General features: G+C 35.7%; 1 protein-coding gene across 1 annotated transcript in view; it reads right to left on the bottom strand.

Moving 5' to 3' along the window:
- LOC145694706 (putative RNA-binding protein 19) overlaps positions 1-19,385 on the bottom strand; it is a 58,712-nt gene extending 39,327 nt beyond the window's left edge. Inside the window, exons 1-3 of the mRNA XM_081771232.1 lie at positions 19,221-19,385; positions 7,351-7,555; positions 2,464-2,600 (exon numbers count right to left, since the gene is read on the bottom strand). Coding sequence (XP_081627358.1) covers positions 2,464-2,600; positions 7,351-7,555; positions 19,221-19,256 — 378 coding nt within the window. The 5' untranslated portion in view covers positions 19,257-19,385. The remainder of the gene's footprint in view (positions 1-2,463; positions 2,601-7,350; positions 7,556-19,220) is intronic.
- Positions 19,386-19,753: the final 368 nt, after the last annotated feature.

Here is a 19,753-nt window from a genome sequence, read left to right as displayed (position 1 = left end):
ATGTCAATATAAAGACAATCAATGGACATATATATTGAATTTTAATGAAAAGTGATTCCTGATTGGTACAGATAACAAATTATGTGAATGTTATTTATGATTTCAGTTGGAGTAGTAGTCTGAAGAAGAAAGTGATATACTTCCGAAACTGTAACATTCCTAGTTAATTTATAATAAAGATTATAGACAGCCTTGTAAGCAAGTTGTATTTAGTTTGTGTTCAAAATATTCAATATTTAGTTTGGCAGTACTAAACCAATCAACCTACAATTGACAATCGAATGTATGGAACTCATATTATGTAGTACTCAATAGAAATAACTAACCTTCTATATGTTCCAAATTCCAAATCTTTGTTAACAGTTTCAATTGCCTATGCTGGAAACTTCGTCGACGTGCATAATACAAGTAAATGAAGAAATCTAACTCACTAAAATAGTCTGCGGAAAACAAGGAAAACACTATTTTATCGGACGAATACACTTTCTGGATTTATTCTCTACAGCTTTATATCTTCTAAATAAACAACAACTCAATCAAATTTCTTTTATGATAATAATTCTCACTCATAAATTCGACTTTTCATCATTGCAATGATCTTGAATTTTCCAGTATTGGCAACTCATAAAACTAGTTATTACTAGTTTTACATTATAAGATTGATCGTAATTCATTTACTGATACACACGGGGGGAGGGGGTTCAAAAGTAGATATACAGTTACAAGAGTTCTTATTTTCTTTATTAGTAATTATGTAATATACAACAAGTCCTCGATTACAATTAAGTACAATCTCTGAGGTACTAAACCGTCGGCTTTCGGCATTTACACATTCTTCCAGTCTAATTTCTACACTCAAGCACATTTGGGCACAGAGATTTTTACTGTTATTAATTTCTTGGCATGCTTCTCTTATGAAACTAGTCATGTCATCAATAGTGTGTGGTTTCCTCGAAAATTCATAATCTTTGACATAAAAAGAAAGAAAAAAAAAAAGTTCATTGGAGTGAGATCTCGTGATCGTGGTGGGCATTCAACTGGACCTAGTCGACCTATTCAACAATTAGGTAATTTGCTGTCAAGGAACTCGTGCACTGTCACAGCATAATGAGGAGGACCTCTATCTTGCTGTAAATAGAAGTCGTCAATTATCATGTCGCCCTAATTGTGGGATAACAGGATGTTAAGATACAGGTCGTGATTCACAATTCTATGAAAAAAGTTAGTCCTAATGATCTCTTTACATGAAATACTAGCCCAAACTGTAGCCCTAGATTGATTCAATTGTTATTCAAGTGTTACATATGAGTTTTCTGTTGCGTAACGAACACAGTTATGCCTATTAACGGTTCCTGAAAGTTTAAAATTCGTTCCATCTGACCAATACACGTTTTGAATGATGCCATCACCTTGTCTTTCTCCATTCAACATTACCTTGCAGAATTGTAATCGGTGATCTGAATCATCCTCTAATAATCCATTAAGTAAACTTGGCCGATACATTTCCAAGGATAAATGTTGCAACCATTCAACCGATCTCGATCAAATTTTCAACATAGATGAGAATCGCACCCGGGATGGATTTTATAATTTCACTTTGACGGTCCAACTTATGGAGGGAGATAAAATGATCGAAAATGACCAATCCATTAAGTAAACTTGGCCGATACATTTCCAAGGCTAAATGTTGCAACCATTCAACCGATCTCGATCAAATTTTCAACATAGATGAGAATCGCACCCGGGATGGATTTTATAATTTCACTTTGACGGTCCAACTTATGGAGGGAGATAAAATGATCGAAAATGACCAATCAGTGACACCACTTCCGACGCCGTTTAAATCCAAATTCGTCCCGCAACTTGGGAGAGGGTATATATATATATATATATATATATATATATACGAAAATGATCGATATTAGTGACGAAACCACAGTTTTGGGGGTCGCTGAGATGAACAGTGACAATTTCGATGCCGTTTAAATCCAAATTCAGCCCCGCAACTTGGGAGATGGGAATGGGGAGATATATAAATATATAAAGGAGTTGTGCATTTAAAGTTTTTATTTCAACCCAGCGAAGAGGGTAATCAACGCTAGTCTCATTAATAAAGCTTTTATTAGTGGTACTCCAATCTTTATCAGTAAGTATCTGTTTGTATTATGCATCTTTGATAAGAATGTGGAATGATTCAAATATATTCCTTTCCACTTGAATATATTTCACCTAAATCGGCATCCAAGATACTCATAACACATCCGAATTATTTTATATTCGCATTCAAGATCTAAATATTAATACAGACAAAGGGAATATGGATAAAGATTAAGACAGCTTGCTTTACATACACAGTTATCAGCAAAGAATCATAAGCGATTTTATAACCTGTACTAGTTTCATACATATAAATCTGCCGTTTATTATTGGTTTATAAAAAAAAGATAAATAAAATTCTTTTACCTTTTCCAACACTTGTTTCCTGATGTCAGGTTTTTCTTGTTTTTCCTTTTTTGGCTTTCCAGCAGATTCCTTATTCTTTTCATTTATGGAGCTATCGGTCGAATATTTGCTCCAAGATTTGGGCTTATTAGGATCTCCTAAGGTTTGAGTACCAAAGTAGAAAAAAAATTCACAGAAATATTTTCAGTAAGTAGTAATTCTTTACATATAGGCGTAGTTAATTTAAACTTTGAGCTTAAAGTTAATTTGCTTGACCCAGTTCCGAAAGTATCAGCAGCCTACTAGAATGTTCAAAATTAATATAATCAAAATCGAAACACATTTATATCTACAGAACATTGGCTCCAAATAACACTATACATACGAGCTCATTACTTATTTATTGTAGATCGCACACATCCTTTCTTAATTGCACCTCAAGACTCCTTTTACCTTTAATTCACTTTACATTGCACTAGGTCCTCACACCTATAACGTACTACACTTCAACCCAGTATCTATTACTACGGCAATAAACAATTCTAAAAGAGAACACACAGAGCCAATATCGTGCATTTCAATAAAGCAAAATTAAAATAAAAAAAAAGATTAATTAAAGAAAAAAAAAACACTGAAAGTTATCCGAAGTTATGTACAATTAACCTTACAATTCCACATGTGACATCAGAATTTACAATCAACATCGTCGCCAGTCAATACAATTTGCCTCTTGCTTCTCAAAAATTTGATACAATTTTAATCGATTTGATCTGTGTTCAAATTTATTTTTAATGAAACATGGTTCTTTTAAATTGTATTGACTTGCGACAGAAATAAGTACAATTGCACATTATTAATTTTATTGTTCCAGTCCATTTTCCCTTTGTGGAAAAAAAAAAATAAAATAAAATCTTGAATATCATGCTAGAAAATGTAGTCAGTCGCCTTGCTCTTTTCTATATGGTTACGAATTCACTCGAAAGAATGATCAATTGTTGGGTTTTTGCTGTCAGTACTGACAGCATTGTCAAGACACAGATAGGACAAGAGAATTTGGTGAAGACAGAATTAATGGAACACTTAATAAAACATACTAACGTATTTTATTTGTTAGAAAAAGAGAATTTGGTGAAGACAGAATTAATGGAACACTTACTAAAACATATTAATGTATTTATTTGAAAACATAAGCATCCTACGGCTTCTAGCGCGGATTCTCCACAGTGCAAAAATTCATAACGTGTTGTGTTCCTTCTTTTCGGGTTGGTGACAACGTTAAAGGTTTCAATCATGTTATTCCAACTTCTGTCCAGAGTACGATTTCCCGTAGGAATTCATATGGTTTGGATTCTATGTTAAACTGTGGGTCCGCGTCTCAGTTAGCTTTGATGCTAAAAGGGACGCTAAACTCTGATTCATCAACCAATTCTGTTCACAGTACTCACGTCATAGTATAATTCCATCGGTTCAAATAAAAAAGGTCTCGTATCCCTGACAAAGTCTATTTGGTGCCCTGCACTTATTTTATGCAAGGAGTGGCTGAAAAGTCTTGAGCCTAACACACAATCAAATAAGATAGAACAGAAAAATTACATGTTTCGTAAAAGTACAATCCTTATTAGTAACATGTACCGATTTCATGGTTCTAAGAGCTCTCTTTCTCTCACAAGTCCTTGAAGTGCATCGGATATCAGAAGCTGGGAAAATGGAGAAAAATGAGTACAAAACTGTCCAAAGTATTTGCAGTTGAAAGGAAAGGTGTCCGATGGGCACCAGGATTTGGTCACCACTTCATGTAAATCTCCTTTATACGGGTGCAAGAATTCAAGCATAGCAGGTAGAGTGTTGAAGATGAACCGAAGTCAAGCATGGCAGGAAGAGTGTTCAAGATGAACCGGGGTCAGGGAGACAATCAACTGCTGCCGTCACGGAAAACATTGCCCTTGTACTTGATATGATCACGCAAGATCGACGATTGTCAACTCGTCAGACAGCAGACACGCTGTGCATTTCACAGGAGCAATTTCTAGGCGGTTTGAAAGACCTGATGTTAGAACATAGTTATATTTGGCACCCAAAATAGTTTTCTGATTTGTGTGTTCCTGTTTCTCATACTTTCCTGTTTCTGTTCCTGTTTCTCATACGCAAATCTCTAGAATGAGATTCAACAAGACATATGAATCCATCGAATAACTGAAGGAACTTTTATATCCTTGAAATAGAACATAATAAAAGCATGCCTATCCATTTCCTAGCATCATTCTTTATTTTCATGATATCGGATGGTTACATTGTGTGGAAACATAGATGGAAACTGACAGCATCAGTATGAGTAAAGAAGAACACGAAGGGTACCCTTTGTGTTCATTCGTAAGACAAATCTTCAAACGGCTTAAAAAAAGACAACAGTTTTAACTACCTTTATTCTATGTATCAGTACATATAATTTCTTCAATATTTCAGATAAATCGTCAACTACGTCTCAAAGAGAGGATAATTTGATTTGAAGGTTTAGGGAAGAGAAGTGTAGAATAAAGACTTTCAATGAATTTTTATAGTGGTTTTAAAATGTTCATTCTCCAAAATATTCAAAACATCATTCTATCTTTATAAGATTCCTTGAGATTTTTTTAAGCACAAATTTTGACAAAATTACATTTATTCACCAAAGTGACTGTATTTCTTCCCAATGATCCTTACACAGGGCCATCATTTGTAACATCTTTTATATGTTTTCAACTCACAATTATATTTCTTTTATCTAAAGCCAAAGTACAGGTTGTAGCACGAACATAAACTTGGTGAGTGTCACTACTCTCTAACGGATGAATATAACACAGTTCGGGTCATTTGAGCATGTAGAATAATATATAACATTCAAGATTTAAAATATCATTAACGAGGAAATAAAGAATATAAGAAATGGTTCATTATATACTAATAATAATCATGATAAATAATTTGGATAGGGACAACTCGATACAAAGTAGAAAATGGCATTCTAAATTTAGTTATACTTAGTTAGCTATATAGGCACTTCGAACAAATTTCAAAATTGTGAGACACAGCTTAACTTCTATGTTTTTTTTGGCATTTCTTCTCGTATCAACATTTCCATCTCTTATGACAGGTTGCTTATTAATTCGAAGGACAAAGAATTACATTCAGAAATAAGTACAATTGCACATTACATTCAGATTTACATTTTAACGCAATATTTAAATTTGAAAAACAACTGACGCCAGACCTTACGCAAGAGCAGAGGTCAAGCGAGTATTTATATTGTATTTAAAACTTTTAAAAATCCGAAAAAAAAATCTCTTCTTTCTGTAATATCAATTATCTGCGAAATCATAATCAAAGACAGGCTACTTAAATTCACCTCACCTTACATCCATAGTTCTCAGCACGGCTTTCTACCGAAAAGCTCAAGTCTCTCAAACTTAAGTACTCTTCTTTCCTGTGCAGTCAAATGTATGAATAACAATACTCAATTAGATGTTATCTACTTTGATCTCTCGAAGGCCTTTGATTCTGTCAGTCACATTCATCTTCTTCATAAACTCTCCAATAGATTTAATGTACATGGCAAATTTCTCTCTCTAATCACAAGCTACTTGAAGGACCGTAAACAGAGAGTTGTTCTTTCAGGGGCGACTTCTAACCCCCAACCCGTGATCTCAGGGGTGCCCCAGGGGAGTGTACTTGGGCCTCTGCTGTTTGTCCTGTATATGGATGATCTCTACACGCACTTATCAGCTCAACCTAGTGGCCTTCTGCTTTTTGCTGACGATTGTAAGTTATACAGAGAAATATCGTGTCTCCATGACACAATTGCTCTACAGGAAGACACAAATTACCTTACAGGCTGGTGTGAAATGTGGCACTTGAAACTCAACAGTAAGAAGTGTGACAGTATTACTATTACTTTGAAAAAGTCTCCTGTTCCCTCCACATACCATATCAATGATTCCCCTATCACACATTCTGCTAGTCATAACGATCTTGGTGTCATCTTTGATTCAAAACTCACCTTCTCTGACCACATATCCTCAATACTAAAGAATTCAATGCGCATGTTGGGACTTCTTTATCGATTCACCGAACTACGCACTGTTTCTTCATTAGCAACTTTTTATAAGACTTTAATAGCGCCCAAGATCGAATACTGCTCTCCCATATGGGCCATGGCAGCACCTACACATCTCTCCAGACTTGATTCTGTTCTCAATTTCTTCATCGCTATAGTCCGTTTTCGTGTTCCTGCACTTCGAATATTATCTAAGAAGGAGCTCTTGCGACATCTTAATATTCAGACTCCTGAAGTACGCAGAATTATCTCTGACCTGAAATATCTACATAAAATAGTTAATGGAAGCTTAAGATCGGAAATATTACTTCAGGAACTATCCTTACGTGTCCCTTCCCGCATCACCCGGAATACCCACCTATTTCATCTTGCCCGTCCTAGGTTGGCTATTATACAGAGGTCTCTTTTTTATAGAATACCAAACTGTTATAATCAAGTAACAACTGATGTGGACATTTTTTCGAGCTGCGCAGTGTTTGAAAGAGCAATTAAACGAGCTTTGACGGAATAGTTTTACTTTTACACTCTTTTTTCTATGTTGTTGTTATTGTTGTCTTGTTTTCTTTTTCTTTCTTTTGTTAGCATGTCCCTGTGTAAAATGGCAAAGTTATGCTGTATCTGGGAATTTGTTTAATAAATAAATAAAATAAAAAAATATATATATAGATATCTGGGCTATATATAGGGTGTTAGGCTATATATAGATATCTGATTCTGACTAAGCAATACAAGTCCACTAATTCTAACAATATTGAAATATATTACTTTAAATTAATGCTAACAATAATAAAGGAGTCAACAATTAAAAAGAAACCAACCTAACTTCGAACATTGTTCAACTTTAATTCTTGCTGCATTGATGCAAGTGTTATCGAAATACTTCAGGGCGGCCTCAGCTTCTTCTTCTGTTTTATAGCCCACAAATCCAAAATGTCTAAACTTTCCATCTTTTGTGTATTTTAACTGAACGTCTGTAACAACACCTTTCTCACTGAATATATTCTTTAACTTCTCTTCAGTCACCTAAGGAGAAACAAAAAATAATGACTATTAAATTATCATTTATTGGAATTAAATAAGAATATTATATATGCCACTTGATTTAATAGGATACATGTTCAATATTCATTAAAAAGTACTTACCCTACAAAAAAATCTTAATTTACAAGCCATGTTCTGTGGACTTCTGACGAAACCTCATTTAATGTAAAGAAACAGATTACCTCTTAGACATTCTAACGACACATTCAGTCAGGAATTCTAATTATAGTTATATTTACACGTTTACACAATTCTTAAATACCACTTGTACTTTCGAACTTCCAACACTCCGTTCACGGACGACAACAACAGGAGAAGGAAAAATAAAAAGAACGATCTTCCCAAGGTAGAGCAGTACCCTGTCAGAAACAAAAATCACGCGATAAATGATGGAACGAGGATTGCAACATGGCGGGGTTAATTTGCGCATTTGAATTTGTGAGTCGAAAGCTCGGAAGTACAAGTAGTATTCAGCAGTGCCGGATCTATAAACCGCAAAACCCCGCCCTGCGGAGGGGACGGACCCTAAGGGGCCCAAAGGCTTTTAAAGGTTCCCTTCATCTTGCCTATAAATAGTAATTTTTAAGACACTTGAAAAGAATGATAATTTCACAATAATTCAATTACTTGAACCACGTAATGTGCTACCAGAACTGACAACGACGCACGAGATGTATCTTACTTTCGAGCGATTTAAAAATAAGCTTATCCGCACATTGTTTGCAACACTACTGAAATGGTTAAGCATTTTATTGTCAAGTCTGGATCTTGTCAACAAAATGGTCCATTGCCGAAAATGAAAATGGAGGATTTTCCTCTTTGTATTACAAAACAATTTTAAGAGCGGAGCAGTCATTGAAGGTAAAATGTCTGAAATATTAAAAGAAACTGAATTATGCATATTGCTTGCCATGTTTATTCTCTGGTGGTGAAAGTACAAGTAGATGGGAAACAGGGATCAGAAACTGGGAAAGGATTATTTATCAATCAATCAGCAAATCAAATCTCAAAATTACATTTCAGCATGTTTGTTTTATGACAAGTCGAATATGGATGAATCCATTGATGTGAAGAGTGAAAAGGAAATTTGAAGCAAAGTTTTATGCCCAGGTTCTGGAGAGACTTTTCGATATTACACTCACATTAGCATTTAGAGGCAGTAAAGACCATGAGGGAAGCTACGATGGAAATTGTTTGTCTCTCGTACAGTTGTTAGCTAAATATGATTCTACAATGGCACAGGTAATCAGTCTACCCAAAGGCCAGATTAAGTATCTCAGAAATGATATTCAAAATCAAATCATCCATTGGCTGTCTTCAAACTTAGAAGTTAATTTGTTGAAAGGAATTAAAAGAGGAAATTATTTTTCTCATTAATCACTGATGCAACTTAAGATTTATCAAAGAAAGATAAAATGAATTTCATTATTCGCTATGTAAATTTTACAGGATCCGGCACTCGTATTCAGGAATTGCATAAACCTGTAAGTAGAATGATAAAATTGTGTTTTAGTTTCCATTCTTTATAAAACAACTACTTGAAAGTTCAGTGTTATGTAATTCTTGATATTAATTTCGAAATTGTGTGTGAATACGTTCTTCAACAGATAAAAGAACTTCTCAAATGGTAACGATGCAAGTACTAGAAAATGCAACTGGTTAATGGATCTCAAAGGAAAATCCTTTACATATTGTGGTAACCATTTGCACCGATAGGTTTATCACAACTTTTGGTCTCGTTCAAGAAGCTCTAATTTTATCATTATTATTATTATTATTATTATTATTATTATTAAAATTAATTTGAAAGTTACTAACATGCATATTCCAATGACAACCAAATAAATAACAGCTTTCTAGTACATATGTCAAGGTTTTCTTTTTCACTTACGCAAATGTATATCATTTAAAAAATAAAAGTTCACTACATACCTTGCGTTTACTTATTTAACTTCCCTTATATTTAATTTCCTACGCTGCAATATATTTTTATATATAGCCCGATAAATAACCAAATATATTTTATAACTGTTGCGAATAACTGTTTAAGGATTTGGCAGCGCATAGGAAAAAGAAGTATCCATCACATATACGGATGAAGATAAATTAGGGAACTCAATAACTCAATTTTCTTCAACGAATTCTCCCTCAGAAGATGGCTTCAACATACGAAACGAAATATAAGGGGAAATTAAATAAAAATAATAATAAAAAAAACAAGACATGTTAAAAACTTTTATTTTCTATATGCTTTTTAGGTATTTCAAATATCCATCATCAGTAGAATAAGATTTTATTCAGTTCTGTGGAAGATTTTACATGTATAAATATATATCGGGTGTTCTAAAAATAGCACCCACGGACCACAAAGCACTATTCTACAAGTCAAAATAAACCAAAAAATATATATTTCTATACTTTTCGAGTCCTCGTCTGGAGACACAAATTGCACACTGTGGCAACGTCACAAATAAAGAACCATAGATTATATCTACCAATCTATCAAATAGTTATATTGATTCTTTCCAGATGGCAGCTAAAGTTGATATTGATTGACACTAGCATTACTTGTGAGTATAGCAATCGATTCCACTGCTTCTTGTATTCGTACAGTACTGCTAATGGCTCTAAGTTAATATGCGACGTTGCCATATTGTGAAATTTTGATTCCCCATAGCAGCTAAAGGAAGCCCCGGAGGGCATATCATCATATAACATTTTCGCTTTATTTTGACCTGTATAATAGTGATCTGTGGTTCGTGGGCACCATTTTTTAGAACATCCGATATATATCCGATAGAACATATATACGATAAGTTTTCAACAATGAATTATTTGCAGTCTGGACTGGTAACTATGTCCCGTTACTGCTTGGTGGTGGGACTCATTTCGCGCGCCAGTCCAGAGAGTATTAAGATGGTGGAGAACAGTCTGAATGTGTACACGGAGGAGCGCGTTGTGGTGAAATTTTCAGTGAAGAAGAGCAAAAATGCAACTGAAATTGATACAAAACTCCAGTCAGAATGCGGTGGAGACACTTATCCCCAGAATGACATTTGAATGGTGCAAGCGCTTCAAAGACGACCGTACGTCTGTCGCTGACGATCCCAGTCGTGGTGGATCCCAGTTCACAACAGTTTTCACGGGAACATTCAGTGCGTTGAACAGCTTATCATTGACAATCCTCGCATAACCCACCGTGAAATTGCAAAGGTGTGTAATATTTCGTTAATAGTAAAGACAATAATTCATAACCAATTATTGTTCCGAAAAGTGAATAAATGCTGGATTGCAAGAAGGCTTTCTGCTTTTGACCGACAAAGACGAGCTGAAGTTTGCACTGAACTGCCACATCCTCCTTACAGTTCGAACTTAGCACCACGTGATTTCCACCTCTTTGGATCCCTAAACGAATTTCTCGGAGGTCAACATTTCCACAGTGACGATGAAGTAAAACAGGCTGCTCTAAAATGGTTAAGACGTACTAACAAATCTTTCTATGCCAAAGCCTTCCAGACATCAGTTAAACGCTGGAATAAATGTATAACTGTAGCAGCGGTTTATGTGAAAAAATAATGCAGTTTCCACTTCTTATTATATTTCTATTTATTATTTTACTTATTACAGTAAGTGACCCCGCGTAGCGTAGTCGTTAACGCCTTCGCCTTCAGTGCGAGCGGTCCCGGGTTCGATTCCCGGTGGGGGCACTCGATCGGAAAAGTGTAAAAAGGTTTATCAGGCCAGCCATCCTGAAAGAGGTTTTTTTCTCATTCACACCAGGCAAATGCCGGGGTGGTACCTAACATATAGGTCCCAGGCCACTTCCTTCCTTCTCCAATCCTTTCTTCCTTCCCTTTCCCCGGATAGTGTGCTCGCCGAGGGACGTTATCTCTTACACGTGACGGATATCCGTAAATGGCCATAGATGCTCAGAAATCTAAATCCTTATTACAGTAAGCCCTGAATTGACTTGAACACCCCTTGTACTATCAACGTGGGCTCTGAACCACTACCGCGGCTTGAATATGGCGCCGTTGGCGTAAGATCAACCCTCACAGTATGAGCAACTCCCCAACACACTACTTCGACTCCAAGAGCGGGGATTAAAGGACCATGTAGCCTGCTCCAGCAGTGCCCTTGTGTATGTGTACATAGCCACTGAATGAGCATTAGTGGTAAGTATTAGGAAATTTTACGATACTTTGTTATGGCAAGTGATAAAGCATAAACAAACAGAGCATTGAATTCCTGGGAAAATTTCAGATGAAAACTAGGCACCACAACATACCCACTTAAGAAAATTAAATTAAATTCAAAGTTACGGATTTGAAGTTGGCAGCCATCAACATTACATGTCCGTAAAGTTTTCCCCACAGCTGTACTACTAACTTACTGTGTTACTTTTGCATTTGTTCTAAATCGCATTTTATCTGGGTGTTTCTACATTCTTGGATCACTCTCTATATATATATATATATATATGTTCCCAAACACAGAACTATTTATCCAAATATCATGATTAATACGTGATTTTCTTCAGAATGGAACACGCTTTCAAATGGCACCATGAGCATGACGAATGTACGAAATACGGGGAATTTAATGTACGAAATGTACGAAAAAAGGGAAATTTTGGATAAATACGGATGGAGCGATATAAGAATATAATTTACCTTGAAAAATACAATGACCTATACGTAATGTCTATGCCAAATTTCGTTGAAATATTTAGAATACTTACAAGGAAAATATATTTCTCAATCCTGTTTGACACTACAAATGAGAATCGAACCCAGTAACAACACACTTATCCTTCTAATATACCACACACTACACTCAAATTTAACTTTCTAATTATCACTCGCTAATGAAAATGCAATAAACCAACATAAATACCAGCTAACGGATTATTAATTTCCTTTGATTGGCTCAGAACTAAATCATATAAAATTTTCTGGGTGTAAGAAGGGATAAAATGCTATAATTTTCATATAATAAGAACTTATTTTATGCGCATGAACTGTGGACCTAAAGTACCGTTTCCTTTTCCGTCCACATTTCTACGCTACCCTAAAACACGTAGCTTCGTTTCAAGTTCATACTTGAAGGGGCTTTATCACTCAGGAATATCATCAAACGAAAAGGGCGGAAAATGCATTTTGTTATAACATTACGCCCTCTGGAGATAAGAAAAAAATCACTTTGAAGCAAGCATACAGGTTATAGGGGATGATAATTTTTGATATGCGTGTGCCAGAAGGGTTAGTAAAGGTGCTTTCTTCCAGTCCTGACTTGAGATGCTATTCTAGTACGTGCCTGACTTGCTTTGAGGGAAGTTGAAATAATCTTCTGTCAGGACTGCTAGTTCGTGAATCCTGAGTATAATAGTGTCTATTTCCATTCGAGAAATCGAAAAATAAGCAAACGCAAAGTGTATCCCACAAAACGCGGATGTCTCTCCATGGATTTGCTCTGTGCGACAAAGGAATTGAATAGTTTTATTTCAAATGTGTACAATAGAACAAGAATGTTTAAGTGATATCTTAAGTAGGACGTACAAAATTTAATAAAATCCAATTTTGCTTAATAAAACCCACTTTTTTTTTTTTTTTTTTTTTTTTTGCACAGTTTTTTACAACTCTGTGTGTAAACATCATGCCATTAAGCATTATGCAGGTAAAATGTCTTATGTGCACCTTTGTGCATACATTATTTTATATAGTTACAACTGACTGAACTCTTTGCATTACCTGTGTGAGTGAGTTTTCTCAGCGTTCTCTCGCTGCCACCCCTTTCTTCATTCCACTATTTCATTCATTTCTCATCATCATAGTCTCCTTGATTCCGTGTAATTTCGTACGGTGCAGTTTCACACGGTGCTCATTATCGAGCAATTTCGCACAGTCTTTCTTATTAGATTAATCATTCTGCAGGTGTGGTGCATTTTCACACGGTCCACCTGTCAATCATGTGATTCATTCTGAAACCGCTTTTACTATTAAGGGGGGGGGGGACAGAACGAAAGTCAACTAAGTAAGAAGAGAAAAATAACAAACACAAGTTAAAATAAATACTAACAATTGAATTAATAGTAGCTTCCTGTATTTTTCCCAATTGTACACCATACATTCAGATATAGGAACCACACATGGTAAGACATTGGTTATACCAGTCGCGTATGCATTGATGTCAGATAAAATAGAACAAACACACAAGGAACTGTTTGCATTTCTTAAAATGTAGTCTGGCCAGAACGAATCTCGAGTGCTGAAAGTGGATTTTGAGCTTGTTGCAATCAATGCATTGCGTGCGGTGTGTTCTAATTCACAGGTTTCCGGCTGCTGTTAGCTAACTACAGCATCTGGTAGAAGTTTTTTTAAGTCTCGTTGAAAAATACCTCCACAGTAAAGATGTACGTCATCATGGTCGTATGTGTAATGCCTTAACATCAATACCATCAAGCAGGATCGATGAAGGTTGGCTCATCGTCATGGAGGACTGACCTTCTGGCCAGAAAATCGAAGAGTTAAACGATTATTTCATCGATCAATGGATGGACATTGGACATTCCAAACATTCAGAGAAATACAGAACTCCAATGGTCAAAGACACAGAACAAACAATCCAGTGGAGGGGTGCCGCAATAAGTTAAACCGCAGCATATCTCAGAGTACGCCAGGTATCTTGAAGTTTGCGAGTGTACTAAAGCAGCTGCGACGTCTAGTTTTCATGCTTTTGCAAGACAGGGTTTAAAAATTGCAATCCGGAGAAGCCTAGAAAATCAACTCACATCCATCTTGACCAGATTGCAATTAGTCTTGGAAAAACTAGGAAATGGCGTGGACTTTAAACAAATGCTTGAGAAGCTTGGGCTTAAGGATGGGAACGAGTCGAGCTAAAACTCGACTCGAACTCAAGTCGAGTTTCGAGTCGAGTCAAATATAATTTTCTCGAGTACAGTTTGATAAATAGCTCGCTCGCTGAGCTCATTTTAACTCGGTTTGAAATCATGATCTGATTAGGCTAGAAAGTGAAACCATGAGATTTGAAGCAGTAATGTTGAATACTTTCAGTGTTGCTCACAAGAGGGGACACTGCTGGCATCTCGTCTCGTCGCGATAACGAGACGACAATAGATTTTTATAACGAAACAGCCTCAAATGTCGTGAGCACCACTGTAAGTATATATTGTAGTTCTTACCATCAAAGCTGAGATCTGCACGGTCGGATTGTTCAGCCCAAGCAGAAGCCCAACCCGAGTAGTGATGTCAACCGGCTCTGCTCGGTTCAACTGAGTGAACAACTAGTCGATTCGGTTGGGATGAACTATCGGCTCGGCTCAATTAAACCCATGGCTTGGGTTGAAACGAGTCCATGGCTCGAGCCGCTCGGTTGGGGTGAGCCATCAGCTCGGTTAGGTTCGGTTCAGGTGAGCCATCGGCTGGGTTCGGCTCAACAGGGCCGAGGGCTCTAGCCACCTTGGTTGGGTGAGTTGTAAGCTCGACTCTCTTCTCGGTTCGACTCGATAGTGAACGAGCTGTGACCCGAGCCACTCGAGCCGTTGACACCCCTAAACCCGGTCCGAGCAGTTTTGAACATTTTTGCTCTACGTCCTATAACTTTTAACAATTTCTTTCTCGAGCCCGAATATTTGCTCCCCCGGAACTCAAACCGATAACCTCGTGAACGATGTCCTTCAATCCTAGACTTCATGATTAACGAGGTCGGTAGTCAACTAGTTTATGGTATTCAAATATAAACCACCTGTCCTTTCTGTTTATACGCTGTGTCGTAATAATAATAATAATAATAATAATAATAATAATAATAATAATAATAATAATAATAATAATAATAATAAATTGTAGCAGTAGTAATATCATTGATAATCATTATATTCTCTATATAGGATATTTGAAGAGAGTACTTGAAACTACACCAGGATTTGGTTCAACTCGACTCGAAACCTGACCTGAATTCGGGTCGAGTTGGAGGAAATTTTTCGAGCCGAGTTCTCGAGTTGAGCTCAGATGTTTGTTTCGAGGCAAGTTTAAAAAAAAAAAAAAAAAAAAAACTCACACGAACTTGCTCCTGCCCATCTCTAAAACTGGAATAATAAACTATGTATTGTACAAAATGGGTTAACGATGTACAGAAGTATGAAAATTCCATCTTAACGATGTGTTGTTCGCTCGGAAAATAACAAGATAACAAGGGTCTTCTTTAAACCGTCTTGGAGTATGAGGCTAATGTTTTGTGTTTCACAAATCAGAACGTTTTTCTATTCTCTGGGGCTGGCACATTTTTATTTTATTTTATTTTTTCGCTTTTTGAACTTCCTGGCTGAATTCTTTGATGTGCTGCATACTTTATTATATATTTATTTTAATTTGCGATTGTTCTATCTTCTATTTCTAATTGTTACAATTATTGATTGTTCCTTTTCTGTTTTTATTTATTTTCATTTGTTATTCTTTTTTGTTTTCATCTATTCCAATTTGCGATAGTTTTTGTTATTATTTTATCTTATTTACTTGAATTTCATATTGTTTAGGTTATTATCTTCTCTCGTTTCTTTACCATAACTTTTGTTTGCTTATCTTGCGTTCTGTCTTGTTCTTAGTTATTTTTATTTCCGGTTATTTTGATTATTCTTTTCATGGAAGTGAAACATTTTCTAAGCTCTCCTCCTCTAGTATTAATTGCAATTGTTCGTATTTATTTTAACTTCTATTTGCTCTTCTTCTGTTCTTGGTTCACATTTGTTTTGTGTCCTTCCTTTCCATATAGTGGAAGCTGTTTCAGGATGAATCATGTGACTGACAGATAGACCGTGTGAAAATGCACGACACCTGCAGAATGATTAATCCGATAAACAGGACCGTGCGAAATTTCACGATAATGAGCACCGTGTGAAATTGCACCGTGAGAAACTGCAGGTCACCGTCTCCTTTAGCCTACACGGTATATCCGTGGGACGTAAAACTCAAAGATAGCATTTCATTTCATTTCTTTGCATTAAGCCCCAGAATGTCTGAGTTAAAACTGTTTACTTCCACAATTATTATTTTGATATTTACATTGTTGAAGATTATTGCGCACATTGCGTCTGCCTAATCTTTACTTATGTACAGCTCATAAGAGCGGCACAGTTCGAGAATGAAATGACTGATATAGTCAGTGATTTTTGAAGATTCGCAGATGCCAATTCGTTTAAGACTCTAGAGAGATAAAAAAAAAAAAAAAAAGTTATCAGTTGAGAGGCCTTTATTCTAACCGTCTCCCAATACCAATACAAAAATATAAAGATCTGAATGCTTTGTGTGTAGAAGTAGAAATTTCCTTCAGATACCATAAGGAGCACAAAATATTTCTCAAGAGAAACGATGCTCCGAACTCTTTAAATGAAAAGATGAAGAAGACCATGCATGATACACAGTGAGCAAACTGATGATGTATTCTAGATTAAAAAAAAAAAAAAAAAAACCGAAAAGATTGTATATTGAGTCAGTGTTTCATGTTCAGTATTTACGGAAGTAATTTGCTCTTAAGTTTTATTTGAATAATTTATTGGACATTATTGTTTTGGACTCCATAAATCAAACGAACGAGGAAGGTTAAATGTAAAAAAACAAGACTGAACAAAGGACACTGAATCTACATTTACATAACAGAACCTTATAATCTTTTACATGTTCATAAAACAATTATAAAATCATAATTACATTGGTTATATTAATGTAAAAAAATATTCGTTCATTATCTTAAGCCACAAATGCCTATAAAGTGAAATGATGTAACCTGCAAATCAGATAATTTTTAAAAATGCTTATGCGTATTAGTTATTTGTGGGAGTGATTTTTCGTGGTGCAGATAAACAGTTATGATATCATCTGGTACCATAATAATCATGCAAAGATGTAAATTGAATCCAGAAGTTAATTTTTGCTCTCCTGAAAATAAATAAATAAAATAAAGATGCTGTTCTAGTTTAAGCCTATCACATTTTGGAAACTTTATAGTAAAATTCATTACTTTGCATACAAAGAAATGTTTATAAGGAACAAATTATTGCAGACGGCAGAATTAAATAATAAGTAATACAGTTGTAATTTACGTTTACAAGTGTACGTTTACTAGTATAAAGTCATTACAACTGCTGCACAATAATTAAAATATGTGAATGCATATGAAAGATGACTATTAGATACTATTTTCCGCCGATGGAGTATTTCTGCACAGGGCACAAAAGCTAGATTTTACGTTTACATGTGTAGCGGTACTAGTGTGAAACCATTACAAGTGCTATAGGAACTCTTATCACTGCGAAAAACCGAATGTTTTCACTACCTTTGCTTATACATATACCCACTGTCGCTAATGCTCCAGCACACTTCGGACCAACCCCTGCGCAGGTCAATAAGCTTACACAATTAGAATTCGTGCTTTAGTGAACACCTTGCGCATGTTGGTTACTGTTTTTGCACTGTAATTTTTAAGGCATATGTCGACACTGTATTTATACGCAAAACCTGAAAGACTTGTATTTTTTCTACAATTACTTCTGGTGACCCTGCAGAATTACACCTATGCTAAGTAGGGTATTGTCATGTCGCCCAGCGCGGATGGCATTTAGTATCTCTGTCAACTCGTTTCATGGCTCCAGAACCAAGTATCTTGTCTTTCTCTAAACTGTGATAAAGGTAGAAAAAAAACGGGGGATAATTTTGGAACTGGGGGGCCAAAATCAGGTAAAATCACCATGCTTACAGGAGAAATGTGTTGATGTCATGTAAGTGTAATAAATAAAGTACTAATATAACATAAGCTAACCTACCCTAGCCTACACCATTAAAGACACAGAAAATATAGCAAGAAAACGCGAAATTTAAGCAAAATATTCTGGCACCCAGTTCCAAAAATATGCAAAAAAAAAAAAAAAAAAGGCCCTGCGGAGCTTCTAACCCCCTTCTCTCGGTGTTTCTCGCTCAGCTATATTTTGTGAAGTACGTCACACTGAAATCTTACATATGCAATGTTGGGAGAGATAGCTACTAAATATTAGCCCTCAGCGCAAAACTTTTGAAGGACAATAAGAAGGAAATTAATGAATTATAGTTTTTTAGGTAATAGTTAAGAACAGCTACTTCTCATCTCCCGTGCACGAGGATACATCTTACTGTTGCACTACCTAAACACCCTAAGTACAAGGGCAAGAACTCAGTCTATTACCTACTTTTTAACATCCTAGATAGTCAATGAATAATTCCTGAAAGCATGGCGTTTCTCGTCCTTCTCTAATTGGGAAGTGCGGCTCCTTAACTATAACCGTTTTTTAACAATTACTTCGAGTAGTGTACCTAAACTTGACCTGCACGAATTGAAAATGAGCCTTATGACCTAAAACCTTAACATCATTGATATTAACCGTAACGATTAAGCCTTCCTAAATTAATACACCCAGGAATGCAACTTCTCCCATAAGAAACAAGTTATAAGGCAGTAGAAATAGATATTCTGATGAAAGAAGTATGTACTCATATATAATTAGGTAAAATACACTCTTGCATTCAGAAATAAGCACGTAGATGTTTCGTAAAGTTGAATTGAACTTTATTGAAGTAGCTTGTTGCTGAAGGATACTTACACTTTTAGGTAGATTCTTCACAATTAATCTTGACATTATTGAATGTTTCAAACTGCAAATATTTTACATAAGACTTCTACGAGTTACATGTATAATTCGTAACATATTAATAACTACACACAACACAAACATGCCTTCTGCTACTGCGTAATTCACTTCTCAATTGTTATTCTTATGCTCAGTGTTGCCAGAAGTAGCTTGAGCTCAGTCGCTAGAAAGATACAAGAAAAAAAAGTCAGTTCGTCGTCAAATAAGTTTTGTAGAGTCGTTTTGGCATGTGATTAGAGTCGTACTAAATGTCTGACTACTGCAGGAAACGTATGTTAAACGAACTCTTTAGTATGGCTAATCACACGTCGGAAAGACTCTGCATAAAGCCCTAAAATAGTAGGTAAACACATGTTGAAAGAAAAATGGTGCAGTTTTACTATACGGATCCACAAATTGTAAAATGTACGGACAAATTTTTGGGGAAGTCTTTAATTTGCCCATTTTATGTCGAGAATATAACCCAACGAATCCCTCGGGGCTTC

Source organism: Thermobia domestica, chromosome 9 (genome assembly GCF_964235325.1).
Source record: "Thermobia domestica chromosome 9, izTheDome1.hap1.1, whole genome shotgun sequence".
NCBI lineage: Eukaryota > Metazoa > Arthropoda > Insecta > Zygentoma > Lepismatidae > Thermobia > Thermobia domestica.
Note: the sequence above shows the minus strand (reverse complement) of the source record. Positions and strands in the feature narration are given on the sequence as shown.